The sequence below is a fragment of the Nannospalax galili genome, unplaced genomic scaffold, assembly GCF_000622305.1.
Source record: "Nannospalax galili isolate Female #2095 unplaced genomic scaffold, S.galili_v1.0 scaffold102, whole genome shotgun sequence".
In the NCBI taxonomy this organism is placed as follows: domain Eukaryota; kingdom Metazoa; phylum Chordata; class Mammalia; order Rodentia; family Spalacidae; genus Nannospalax; species Nannospalax galili.
The window spans coordinates 53,033-66,365 of NW_008351958.1; the positions used below are offsets into that span (position 1 = coordinate 53,033).

Sequence of the window (13,333 nt, forward strand, 5' to 3'; positions counted from 1 at the left end):
AAAAAAACCTCACAAAGGATTCAGTGTTGGGCTCCTATAGGCAGAACTACAACATCTATGTCTTGTTTGAAGGAACGTAGAATTGTGTAACAGGGAAGAGAAACAATGGGCCATGACTGGAGAAGGTGGTCAGATTACTCTTGTAAGACGCCTTTCCCTTTCTGTCAAAGGAAATTTCTACGAAAGAAGGAAGAATCCAGCAAGAATATCCAACAGTCAAATCACTTGCCCAAATATGAGAGGGTAAAGGAACTGTGCCAGCAGGCCAGGTACCAGACAGCCTGTGAGCAGCCTGGGCAGGTGAGTGCAACAGAATCTTTCTACCACTGCTCCTGCACTCTCCATTTGTAAGTGAAAAGATCTTCAGATATTTGTGTATCCCTAAGGCTCTCATGTGGTCATGAGGGCAAGCCCACCATGACACATCTCCACTGCCAGGACCGTCTCACTGTCCAAGCCTGGCCGTCTCATTACTTGGGCTTCCTCCAGTTAATAAAGGTGACTCTCAGAGACTCCTATACCAAAGAACACTGCTTCTGTTGGAGGAAAAGGTCATCCAGCAGTGTTCTAGAGGTCATTCCATAAAGACAGGTGTCCCCTGAGCGCCTGAGCAGTGAACAGCCCCCGGTGACATAGGTAGATAGAAGTCAGAAGTCACCTAACCGAGTACAAATGGCAGAATCTGTCCCACAGATGGGAAATGCCAAGAAAAACCATGGTCTGTATTTTTGTTGTTTCTGTCTCTGCTCACAAACTTTTTTTTTAATGGTTTATTTTTATTTGTACAAGTGTTTTGATTGCTGGTATATTTATTGGTGTGTGTGTAGTGTCTGTGAATGCCAGAAGAGGACAACAGGGCCACCATGTGGGTGCTGGAAGTTGAGCTCAGGTCTTCTGGAAGAACAGCAAGTGCTCTTATCCCCTGAACTACCTCTCTAGCCCTCTGCTCACGTTTTATGACACCAGACATTATTAAATCCAGGTCTCACTAGAATATCAATGTTATCAGTGAGAATGGGAAATACCATATAATGGGAGCTGGAAAGATAGCTTGACCATTAAAAGCACTAGCTGCTCTTGCAGAGGATCCAGGTTTGGTTCCCAGCACCCACATGGCTGCTAGCAGCCATCTGTAACTCTGGTTCCAGGGGATCTGATGCCCTCTTCTGACCTCTATTGGCATTGCACTCACATGGTGCACTTACACACATTTAGACAAAATACTCATACACATAAAATAAAAATAATAAAAAAGATTTTTTTAAAAAGGAATATACTGTACAATGAATTAACACCACTTTTAAGGAAGGTAGGAACATGTGAACACCAACTAGGAACTCTGTACAGGTTAAAGGAAAATTTGTGATGACGGAGGAAAGAACAAAATCATAGTGACGTGGCAAAAAACAACTCTTAGGAGCTTCTGTCCTTCCGGAGTTTCTGTCTTGTGTGAGGTGCAGCACACAAGATTTGTATGTATCTGCAGATTCCAAACCTCACAGCTTTCGGGTGAGGTAGGCGTGAACATCTTATAGACAGGAAGCTGGTTTGTAAAACTCTGGGATTCAAGGAGGAATTGTCTGAGTAAAAATACAGGCCATACGGCCGGAGAGATGGCACAGCAGTTAAGAATGCATGCAGCTCTTGCAGAGGACCAGGAATTTGGTTCCCAGTACATATGTCAGGTGGCTCATAACCACCTGCAACTCCAGCTCTGGGGCATCTAACACCTTCTTTGAACTCTGCCAGCACCTTCTACTCACTTGTGTACACACACACACACACACACACACACACTTAAACATAAAATATTTCTTTAAAAATGCATACCGCCGGCCATGCCCCTCCCTTAGTCTCATCTCAGTCACTCCTGTATTCTACATGTTCCAACTATTGATTCTTTCTGTATTTATTCATCTTACCAGGATTTCCACGTAAGCCCAGGGAGTCCTTCAGACCTGCAAATTCCTATCGTTTTTTATTGAATAAAATTGTTTACTGCAATTAAAAAAAAATGCATGCCACTTGCTGTCTTCTGAAATTAGTTACTTTAAATAATGAAAAACATTCTACTCTTTGGGGAGGTTTTGGTGTTTTTTTAACACCTCTAACCTCTAGATATCCACATAATTAACCAACATTAGTTAATTATGTCAGACATGAGAAACAAGCCACCTAGTTATTATCAAAATGGTCTTATTATGCTCTTATTATACAGTAACCAGCATATACAAGTGTAACGAACAACTTGTTCCTGACTCTCTTGCCTCCTGCTCTTTGGCTTTGAAGTAGAAGAGGGTGGAGAGAGCTGTTGAAGGAAGGGGTAAAACAGACCTTTATGGTTCTCTTCAGTCTTAATTTTCAAGTGTTTCATAGAAAAGGTTGGACCTAATCATTACATGTTAATTTGAAGTCTTGAAATCTTTCTTAAGGAAGCTCTAAGTATTATTCTTAAGAAAACCTCAGAATTGTTTTGTAGCTCTACAGCGGTTGTTGGGAGCAAGGTTCAATAGGCTAACTGCTTTGATTCAGGGATTGGAAATGCTGACTGTTTAATGTGTCTCCTGCAAATTGGTGATTTCATTTGGGATCTGAGCAAGACCTAAGTGGTGAGCAAGATAAGCATTTGGGAGTAAGGCACACTATACGTGCCTAGCTTTTAGTATTCACTTTTGGAAATTTCTCCTTAAAACTCCATCTAGGTCCTAAAGGGCAAATGTATCGTAAATGAAACCAAGTTATTTTGGCACAAACAGTGCACTCATGTGCTGCATGGTAACTATTAAAAACCCAATTTTGTTTTTTTTCATATTTTTCTAAACCTATATTGCTCCCCTGAAACGCTATTATATCTGGCTCCCTGGATTTTCCTTTGCTTTCATTCTATGTGGATCATTCTGAACTTAGATTCCCTCACATGGATATTTAAGAATGTCAGAGCCCACCTCTTTCAGAAGTGCCTGAGCTACTAGAACAAAGAATTGGGCTATGCCTTGATGGTGTTATTTTCTGCTGAAGGAATTCTTTAAATTGGACAGAAGAGGCAAGGTGAAGAGGATTTCTAGTTGCCTCAGGAATTGGTGTCTTGGAGACACTTGTGAATAGTTATTGTAATCTTGGGGTTCCCTGAGTGTTGTCCCCAGACCAGCAAGATCAGCATCACCTGGGAACTTGTCAAAATGTAAACTCTCTGCCACCACTGACTTCTAATTAGGTACCTAGGGTAGAGCTTAGTGCTTTGTGTAAATAAGTCTTCCAGATAATTCTGAAGCACTTTTCTAATCTACTGCTGTGACTACTGGTGGCGCCATCTCTTAAGAATCTAAAAGCTTCAAGATTTTAGAATCTGTGGCTCAGAGCACCTTTGTGCTCTATAGTCTTGGATCTCTTCACCTTTTGCTCTTTCTATCTAGCTACATTGAAGGTTATGCTTTCAATGACAATATCACTGACTTAAGAAAAAGGTCCAGAGCAATGAGATTATGTTGCTCAGAACAGAAGTGACAGCCCAGGCTAGAGCTGACCTATTTGGATCCACTCTTATATTTCCATCCTGGGTATTGAACCCAGACCCACATGCATGCCAGGCTTGTGCTCTACCAACTGAGTTGTGTCTCCAGTCCTGGAATCCACTCTTGGTCCTTGGTTTCATACCTGGCCTGTGCCCTCTTCTTGCTAGTGTGAACAGCCTTCATTCTCAGATCTGACACTTCATGGGGTTTAAAGGAAAAATTTGCACTGATAGCCCCATTCTCTTCATTCCTAATCTCCAGAGAGGATGTAGATCGTCTTGATCCCTCAATCCATACCTGGTCACCTAGGTAGTTACTGTGAATGCTGCAAGTGTACAAACAAAGGAAGAAGGAATGAAGATCAGAACATTTGGGTTGTTATATCGTAGCTGCCATTTCCTAGTTGTGTCTCCCTGAACAAGTCACTTAAATTCTCCCAGGTCTCAGCTTTTCTGTCCCCGGAATAGAAAAAAACAGTCCCAGTCTTGTGAGAATTAAGTGATGTCATACATGAAAAGTGCAAGGAGTAATGTAACTGAGATTAATTTCTCCACAGTGTTCTTACTGTTCTAGGCACTCTTACCTGTTGTTTGTGTTTCTATAAACCCAACAGGGAATGAAATGGGCTGGAGTCCCAGACACTTGGCAGGGCTCCGTGATTGTACGCACAGAGCAACCAGCAGGGACTAATTATGACAACATGGACATATGTGTTTGCATTGCTTCCATGTTTCTGCACTAATCCAAGACAAAGTGTGAATTCCCGCCACTCTCAGCTAGGCATTCCACCACAAACACATTCACGGGCACTACTGAAGACAGGTGATGCTCAGTTCTTCTGCACGTTGTTCTCACCTAGGGGAGCTTTTGAAAACTAGAGATGCACCTTTCCCTTTAATATAGATCAACTATATTAAAATGTCTGAAGCTAAAGTCAAGGCATCTGAGAGTTTGTTTTGTTTTGTTTGGAGGGGTGTTTGGTTGCTTTTGTTTGTTCTTTGAGACAAAGTCTCAATATGTAACTCAGGCTAACCTTGAACTCTCTACTCTCCTACCTTAGCCTCCCAAAGGTCTGCATTTCATGTACCGCCACACTTCTGGCTCTTATGGTTTTTGTTTGTTTGTTTGTTTGTTTGTTTGTTTGTTTGTTTGTTTTACTAGTGTTTAAGAATTCCAAGCCTAGAATTAGAGAATGCCAGAGTTGGAGAAATCATGGGAATCTTACAGTTAAATGACATCATTTTCCTGCCAAGAAAACTTTGGTCCAGAAAACTTAGGCTAATTTACTTTTCTCCACTTTCAACTTTGTGCATTTTCCCTGGTCACTCTCTGCCTCTGCGACAGCCCAACATACTAGATTTCCCCTTTAAAGAGCACCTCGGGTGCCAGTTCTCAGCCCCAACCACAACAACAGCTGGTGCTAAGTCCACCTCTGGGGAGGGGGGCAGTATCAGCTCCCTTTCAGACTCCTGGAAGATTCTTCTGAGCAACTAAGGTCCAGAACCACAAATGCCAAGTGTGCATTATTGGGCAGTGTTTTCTTTACCCTCCCCTAGGTGTAAATATTGATTCCTTAAACAGGAGTCACATACAAGAGAAACCCCCTGGTTATCCATTTCTGAAGTTCATTTCATATTTTCTCTGGCATTTCACAGGGAAAAAAAGCACAGCTTGATCTGTTTCTAATAGAGCAAATGTCATGTCCTTTTGTTGAGTTGTTAAATTCCAGCATCTTTACAGTTTAGTTTGCCTTTCTACTATTGTATTGATACCAAGTCAGAGATTGGTTTAAAATTCTGAAGGGCCCTGCCATCAAGCCAGCTGCAGTTATTGTAAGAAAATTGGAATGTAGTTTGTTGAATATGTAAACTTTAGCTCTAAAATTGATGTTGTCACCCAAAACTTATTCCTCTAAGTGTATGTCCTTCTTCATGGCTACCTGCAGAGCATGAATAAAAAGACATTTACCAGTAAGATTTGCTTAGATTTGTGAATTTGCAAGAAATGGACAGCCTATTTTCAGGAAGTCCCTGGACCCTGGTTAAAGTCACAGCATGGCTTGTAGCTGCCTCCCTGGGCTCCTGATTCTGGAGAGCACTTCCGGGAGGATAAAGATTCTGCTGTCCCACTCTAAGTCTAAACAGGGAAGAGGGAGCCATGCAGCCGTGGTCCTGGCTGCTGGATTTCTCCAACCTGCACAGAAGGTTGTGTCTGAGCAGTTGTACATCTGCTCAGATGGTTTGCTTCTATTTGTTCCATATAGGTCAGGAACAAAAAAATATCCACACAGGCTCTTTGCTCATGAGGTGGCCCTACCCCAATTAATTAACACCATATCTGTCACCTTCCCATCACATCCTAAAAGCCCACCCTACTCAGCTTTCCTGTCTTCCAAACCAGTTCACCCCTCTTTCTCACTGCATGTTAGTGATTGCTTCTGTTTCCCCTCCCGAGGCTCACCTGAAGGCTCACACCCTGCACCAAATCACTTTGCATCTTAACTTCACGTTCAAGGTGCGTGGGTAATGATTGCATCCTCGGCTCATAGCTTTCTCACCACGTGACAAGTTACTCACCTCGGACAAGTTACTGAAACTTACTCTGTCTGTTATATGACATGACAGTGCAAGCCACACAGGTTTGCTGCAAGGGCGACATGCATTTACATGTAATCAGGCACCTGGAGCAGTGCCGCAGCCCATGGCAAGCACTCCACAAACACTACTTTCAATTGCTGGTCACGGTCTGTCTGCTGTTTTGTTTTACCTGAAGTGTAGGAAGAAGGCTTCTCACATCCCAGCATTACCTTGTACAGATGGTGCTGTATGTTAAATTTTTTCTCTTTCCTTTATCTCTTTCCTTGACCTTTTCTACCTCCCTCCTCCACCCCCTCCATCCCAGGGTGGAAAGAAAATGGGAGCTAAATCTCCTTGATAAATAACTCCATGTTTGACAATGACAGTTTGGATAGACATATACTTTTTTTAAATGCCCCAACAGTCAGATGAAAATTTCAACATGTGTCCATGAACAGGTAGCTGACATTGGCAAAAAGGATAATCAGATTATAACAAAATTGTTATCTAATGATAATGTTTTGGGGAACATGATTTGGCCTGTATTATGACCAAACACTCATAAGACACACATTGGAAAATTAGTGTATTTTTGCATGTAAAACTAAACTTTCATTACACTGGGCATTTGAAAAACAGTGCTGCTAAAATTTTGGTTTCTTACTCATTCATGCAAATGGGTATAGTGAGTATAAATAAAAGTATCCATATGCAATCTAAGGAATATACACAGTCCAAAATGTAGAAACTTTAATGATTTCCCAGTGGTTACTTTAAGAAGTCCCTGTGTATTGTATTAGGCATTCTACATGAAAACTACCATGCCCAGTGTACATATGGAGACACTGAGGCTCAGGTGGGAAAGTCAGTTGACCAAAACAGAACTGGAAGTCTGAGTTCAAACTCAGATGTGTGTGAATCAAAGTCATAGCCTCCCTTCCCGCCCGCTCCCAGCATGGTAACACACCCATGTGAAGTGCCAGCCCTTGGGAAACTGAGGCAGAAGGATCACTTGAGTCCAGGAATTTAAGAGCAGCCTGGGGGAATAGAGTGAGACTTTGTCTTTAAAATAATGTGTGGGACAGTGAGGTGACACAGCCTAATGATGACCTGAGTCCAGTCCCGGCAGCCCACAGAGTATAAAGAGAGAACTGACTCCTGCATATTGTCCTCTGATCTCCACATGTGTTCTGTGGCATGGAGACACACACACACACACATATACACACAGAGGCAGAGAGAGAGAGAGAGAGAGAGAGAGAGAGTAAAAATAGTCATAGCTTCCTCCACCACTAAAGACAATAATAAGTTATCCAAAGATTAAAGAAACTTAAAAGTCTTTTTGAGACAGGGTCTCCCTGTAGCCCCGGCCTGGAATTTGCTATGTAGATCAGGATGGCCTCAATCCTACAGAGATCCACCTGCCTCTGCCTCCCAAATGCTGCAGTTAAAGTCAATTATGATAGCACTGGTCTTGATTCATGCACTGCATATTCGCTAACAAACTCAAAGGCATCACAATTTATTGTTATAGCATATCCTTACAGCGAAGAGAACTATGTATTGTTTTACCAGATGTAGGGTCTGGAAGAAAACTGAAATTCTACAGCTTGTTCAAGGACATAGAGTCAGGAACAAAAGACAATTAAGATTGAACTTTTCAGATGCTCAACCCAATACTTACCTCCATAAAAAGAACTGCATTACTTCTAATTCTGTAAGTAACAAGTCCAGTAATGTGTGAAAAGAAATAACAACAATAGCAGCAGCTCTACTGAGCACCTTCCTCAGGCACACTCTTCTCCTGTGTTTCCTCTAGCGCTTGTGACCCTGCCAAGGCTCCACTCACATAGCCGCCTTGGTCACATCTACAGAGAAATGGGATGAGCAGCTTCTGTGTAACTCCTAGCTTTTCTATGTTATAAGCCAGAATCCTCCTTCAAGCTACTCTAATATATAAATAAAACACTTTCTAAGTCCTAAATAGAATGCAAGTAACATTCACTGCCTCAGTAAATGACAGGCAGCAACTGTTTGGGTAGCTGTAAAGACCGCATAAATACATTAATATAAGTGCTCTACACCAATTCCTAGCACCAAGCGAGCATTCAGTAGACAGTGGTAGTAGCGGTAAAGATGGTGATGACATTTTTCAAAAGGCATGGAGTGTTTTCCTCATTTGGTTTGATTTTAACAATCTAGTTGCACACCTGTATTCTTGTGTCAAAATAACCAGCCTCTTCATCTTCACTGGGTGTTAGTTATACACAGGCAGCTAGAAATAATCATAAACGTGAACACACAATTACTGAACACAGTGGTGCCCCACTGTGATAACTTTGGGGAACAGTTCAGGAACATGACATGGTCCTTGTCTCTAATTCCAAGTTCAGTGTAGTTAAAAAGGCTAATACCAACTGAAGAGAATATATAAAGTCCTCTTATCCAGCACCTTGCCAGTAGTGTGTGGATACCTTTGAAGAGTGAATGTGTGATAAATTATTGATACAAACTTGTAAGTCAGAGAAGCAGAAGGATAATGGAAATGATATAGTCCCAGAGAGCAGAAAAGGGTTTTGAAGGAGTGGATACGGTTGGTGAAGAAGCAGCCAGTTGGATATGGCAGTGAACTGATTTACCAATGAATGTCAGGAGTGGATAAACCCAAGACAGTGACATCATATTCCCGCAAGGGTGCCTGTTAAACACGGCTGACTCCATGTTCCGTTAGCAGGTGCCTCAGCCGAGTTCAAGATTTCTGACCCCTACAGCTCTTCTGCAAGGCAAACTTCTCTTCTTTTGACCATTTAAATGGCTTTCAGTCTTAGTTTGAGAATAATTGTTTTTAAACATTCCCTTTCTCTGTCTCTGTCTATAAACTCTCCCAGTAAAATCACCATTTTTGTGACAGCTATTTCAAGGTTTTATTGCAGTCATAAAAACTGTCGTGATATGGAACCCTAAAATGACTGTGGCGACTGTGAGATAATTGTGTTTCATTGAAATTCCTGGTTAATTGTGTTTCATTGAAATTCCTGGTATGCTTGCCAATAGGAAGATTCTCTAAGTCTCCAGCTAATTACTCTATCTAATAGGGTCTGTGACTTCTTCAGAGAGTCATGGTAGAGAAAATAATTGTCATTTTTGTCAGTGAATACTGCCTTACCCAAGAATGTATGTATATGTGGCTGTGGTAGCATGTGTGTGTGTGTGTGTGTGCACAATACATGTATATATCTATGTGTAGTTGATTTTCTAAGATACATCATCTGTTCCAGAGACATTGCCAGACACCAATATGGTTAAACTCATTCTTCAGGAAGGAAACTGTTCCCTTCATCACAGGAAATCAACAAGGAATTTGGCTGATGGCAAAGTGGGTTAGATTCCAAATGGACTAAGTCACTAACAATTCTGCCTACACCTCCGTGTTCTACAAGAATCTACTTGTACCATCAGCTCTTCTGAGCCAAAAAAAATTTTAATATGTGGTGGCTATGCAAATCTAGGAAGTTTTCACCACAATCCTGTGATTCAACAATTACTGTTTGGACAGGCATTGTGGTATATGGTATATACCTATAGTCCCAGCTACAGGAGGTTGAAGCAGGAGGATTGCTTGAGCCCAAGAGTCGAGACCACATCTCAAAAGTCATTGCAGTTTGTACTGAAAATTGGAGTCACATACAGACTGTAAGCCTTTTTTTTTTTTTTTTTTAAGAATAAAACTGGCCACATTTTTCTGTATAGCAGGTGGTGGAACACTGCTTAAGCTTCCACTTGGCTGTGAACGGAGTCCACTGCCCACTCCTTTTGCTCCTGCAGACATTAAGCATTTTCAAATGCTGGATGTAGAGATTACCCAGATGGATGGATAAGTCTTAAGCCATTTGGATTTAAGATAGAAACACAGTCACAGACATGTTGAATCTCTACTATTCCCAAATTTTCCAACTATGAAAAGTTGTCTATCTTGGCACCCCTTGTCAGCAGCAAGAATTCTTTTTTAAAAAAATTTTATTATTTTTATTTTATGTGTATGTATGTATTGCCTGCATGTAGGTAAGTGCACCCATGTCATGCAGTGCCCGCGGAGGACAGAAGAGGCTGTCGGATCCCCTGGAACTGGAGTTACAGACAGTCGTTAGCTGCCATGTGGGTGCTGGGATTCAAACCCGGGTCTTCTGAAAGAACAACCAGTGTTCTTAACCGCTGAACCATTTCTCTAGCCCCAGCAGCAAGAATTCTATATCGTGTATAATTATTTCTTGGTGGAGTTGTCTTTCAGTGTCTAAGAACTTCTTTGGGGACTTTTCTAACAATTTCTCAAGCTCATTGTCCATTCCTCGAAGGGCCTTAGAACCCTCCCTGGAAATAGGCAGGCCACACTTTACAGGCAGAAACATTGACACTAAAACTAAATCACTTGTCAACTTACTGGAGATGGAGCCTGGAAAGCTGGTTTCTGTTAAACTGAACAACATACTGAAATATGGAGGGCTTGGCTGCAATGTTTGTCCAGCCAGAGTTGTTTTTGACCCAATTACATCTCCGTGTTTCTAGATACAACTTTCCTTGTACATGTCACACCCTCAAGTCTCTCAAGATTCATAAACCTGAGCTATTTAACCTAAATATATCCCTTCTGACTCCCCCCGTGGATTCCAGCTGCAAGGAAGTTCAAGCACACTACAGTCACTTAGGGAGCTGCAGAAGGCGCCAATGCCCAGCGAGGGTAGAGAACCATTACATGAAACAACTCCCTCATGCCTAAGCAAGCTCATAGTTTTGTACGATTACTTATTGAGACAGAGTCTTACAGTTCAGGCTGCCCTCCAATTTACAATCCTCCTGCCTCAACTTCTCGAGTGCTAAGATTACATGAGCAACCAGGACCAGTTGACTTTACATTTTTTAAAATTAATTAATTTGTTTATTTATATTTTATGTATATGAGTGTTGTGCCTGCATGTATGTAAGTACACCCATGTTTTGCAGTTCCCACAGAGCTGTGAACAGAAGAGGTATTGGATCCCCTGGAACTGGAGTTTTGGACAGTTGTTAGCTGCTATGTGGGTGCTGGGAACTGAACCCAGGTCCTCTACAAGAGCAGTCAGGGCTCTTAACCACTGAGCAATCTCTCCAGCCCTGTGACTTTACATTTTTTAAGCTAAATCTTCTCCAACTTAGTCCTTAGATTATTCTAGTCTGTGTTGCCCTTCCATGGTGTATTCAGCAATTAGTTGTCTTGTCTTTTAAGGACGTGCTTCTCTGGGTGAAGACGCTGCACATTCAAGGCTTTCTCAGCAAACCCTGAAAGGAGGCAAATTCAACATGGCTTGAAATAAACATCTAGTGACACCAGCAATGTAGATAGAGAGCTAAAGCAGAACCACCAAGTCAACTCTGCATCCTGGGGGTTTAGAGTAGAAACCCCAGTGCAGCTCTGATAATTCAATGCATACTAAAGACATGCAACTTCCTTGACAGGAAACGAACAGTGACTGTAAATCTTCTGTTCATCGTGGAGATTTGTGTGCCATTTTGTACACAGTTCATTTATCTGATGACAAAGCCATCAAAGTCCCTTGGCCAAACTTTACCTTTTTGCATTAAAGACTTAGCATCCAAGATGCCCACAAGACAATGGTATGGTCCTGCCAGCACACATCCCCTGGCATCCCAATTTTGAAATTTTACTTTTTAAATATTTTCACTTAAGCATAAAAGAGAGAAGATCCTTTTAGGTGGTGCTGGAAAGAAATATCCTTTAAAGACAATTATTTCTTAAAAGAAATAATTAGTTGATAATGTGTGTGACAGAGCAAACACATCACTTCAGAGTGCAGATACGTGGAACCGAACACAGAAACCTGTGCATTGAAAGAAAAGAATCAATACATGCTAGCACACAGGTGACACTCGTATATGGAAGGAGGGAAAAGATAAGTTTGATAGCACCACAGTTTGTCAACACTCATACCCAAAGGCCAATGTTTTTCCTACCTCCCAATGGGTCATTAAGGATTGTAAAGGAGTTATTGGATCTTTCAACGGAGATGATCCTCTGAATGGCCTCCCAGTGTGAAGAGCTGTTTGTTATGAGAACCAGACTGGTACTCTAGAAGCTGCTTAGCCCTGCTGCAGTGTCATAATTATTTGGAAGTACACCTGCAGCATCTGCAGGTGCCCTGTAGAAGGTGGGAGCTAGAAACTCCAGTAAAAGCTCCCACGTGTGTCTTCTGTGGAGGTGGACCCTGCCTCCCAGAGCCCAGCTGCATGCTATAGAAAGATAAGGAAAATAAAATAAAACCTAATGAGTGTGCCAATGACTGAGAAGCTGGCTCTGGCTGTGATGCCCACAGAATAAGGTCTTCTGTTTCCCTCGTGGGCCACTCTGCCCAGGCTGGCAATAGAAATCCAGGGGGCAGGAAACAAAGTAGCCAAGTTTGTTTTTCCAGAGCAAATGAGGTGGGTGGGGGTCGTGGTGGAAACAGGCCCCACAGCTACCCCGGGCTTTACCATGTTTCATTCACGACTGTTTAGTCTGGGTGATGAGGATTTATTTATCAGTGTTTGGCTCCAGTGTCATCGAGGTGGTTCCGATTTCCAGTGATTTCATTGTCATGGGTATTTGCCTGCCATGGAAGAAACAGAGCCAAGAGTGGAGGTCCTGCAGGGTCACTTAGAGGCGTGTCCTTTTTCATTCATCCTCCTTAATGGTATTGCCAGTGCTTAAAATAAAAGCCAACCAGGGCTACAGTCCTTAACAAATACCACCTGGCTCAACATCACCAACCCCTTCCCCGCTGCCTTTTGCAGAAGTGGCAGTGTATCGAGGACACATCTGGCAAGCTTCGAATCCACAAGTGTAAAGGACCCAGCGACCTGCTCACCGTCCGCCAGAGCACACGCAACCTCTACTCTCGTGGTTTCCATGACAAGGACAAAGAGTGCCATTGTAGGGAGTCTGGCTACCGCCCCAGTCGAAGCCAGAGAAAGAGTCAAAGGCAGTTCCTGAGGAACCAGGGGACTCCAAGTAAGCCATACCTTGTGACCCCTCTCTGTGGCAGGCCTAGGCCTTAGCAATACAAAAGTTCCAGGCACCGTTTAGATATTATCAGTGCATAGATTTCAGGCTAAAAGCAAATGGTTGGCCTGTTTAAAAGGAGATAGTTAAGATCAGTTTGAAATTTTACTTTGTAAATATTTTCACTTAAACACAGGACAAAAATATATTTAGTA

General features: G+C 42.2%; 1 protein-coding gene across 1 annotated transcript in view; it reads left to right on the plus strand.

Moving 5' to 3' along the window:
* The window catches only part of Sulf1 (sulfatase 1), a gene marked incomplete in the record, with an annotated part of 77,851 nt that overhangs the window by 36,996 nt on the left and 27,522 nt on the right, over nucleotides 1–13,333 (plus strand). The window contains 2 exon segments of the mRNA XM_029553996.1: nucleotides 171–300; nucleotides 12,911–13,127. Of these exon segments, the coding sequence (XP_029409856.1) occupies nucleotides 171–300; nucleotides 12,911–13,127 (347 nt within the window).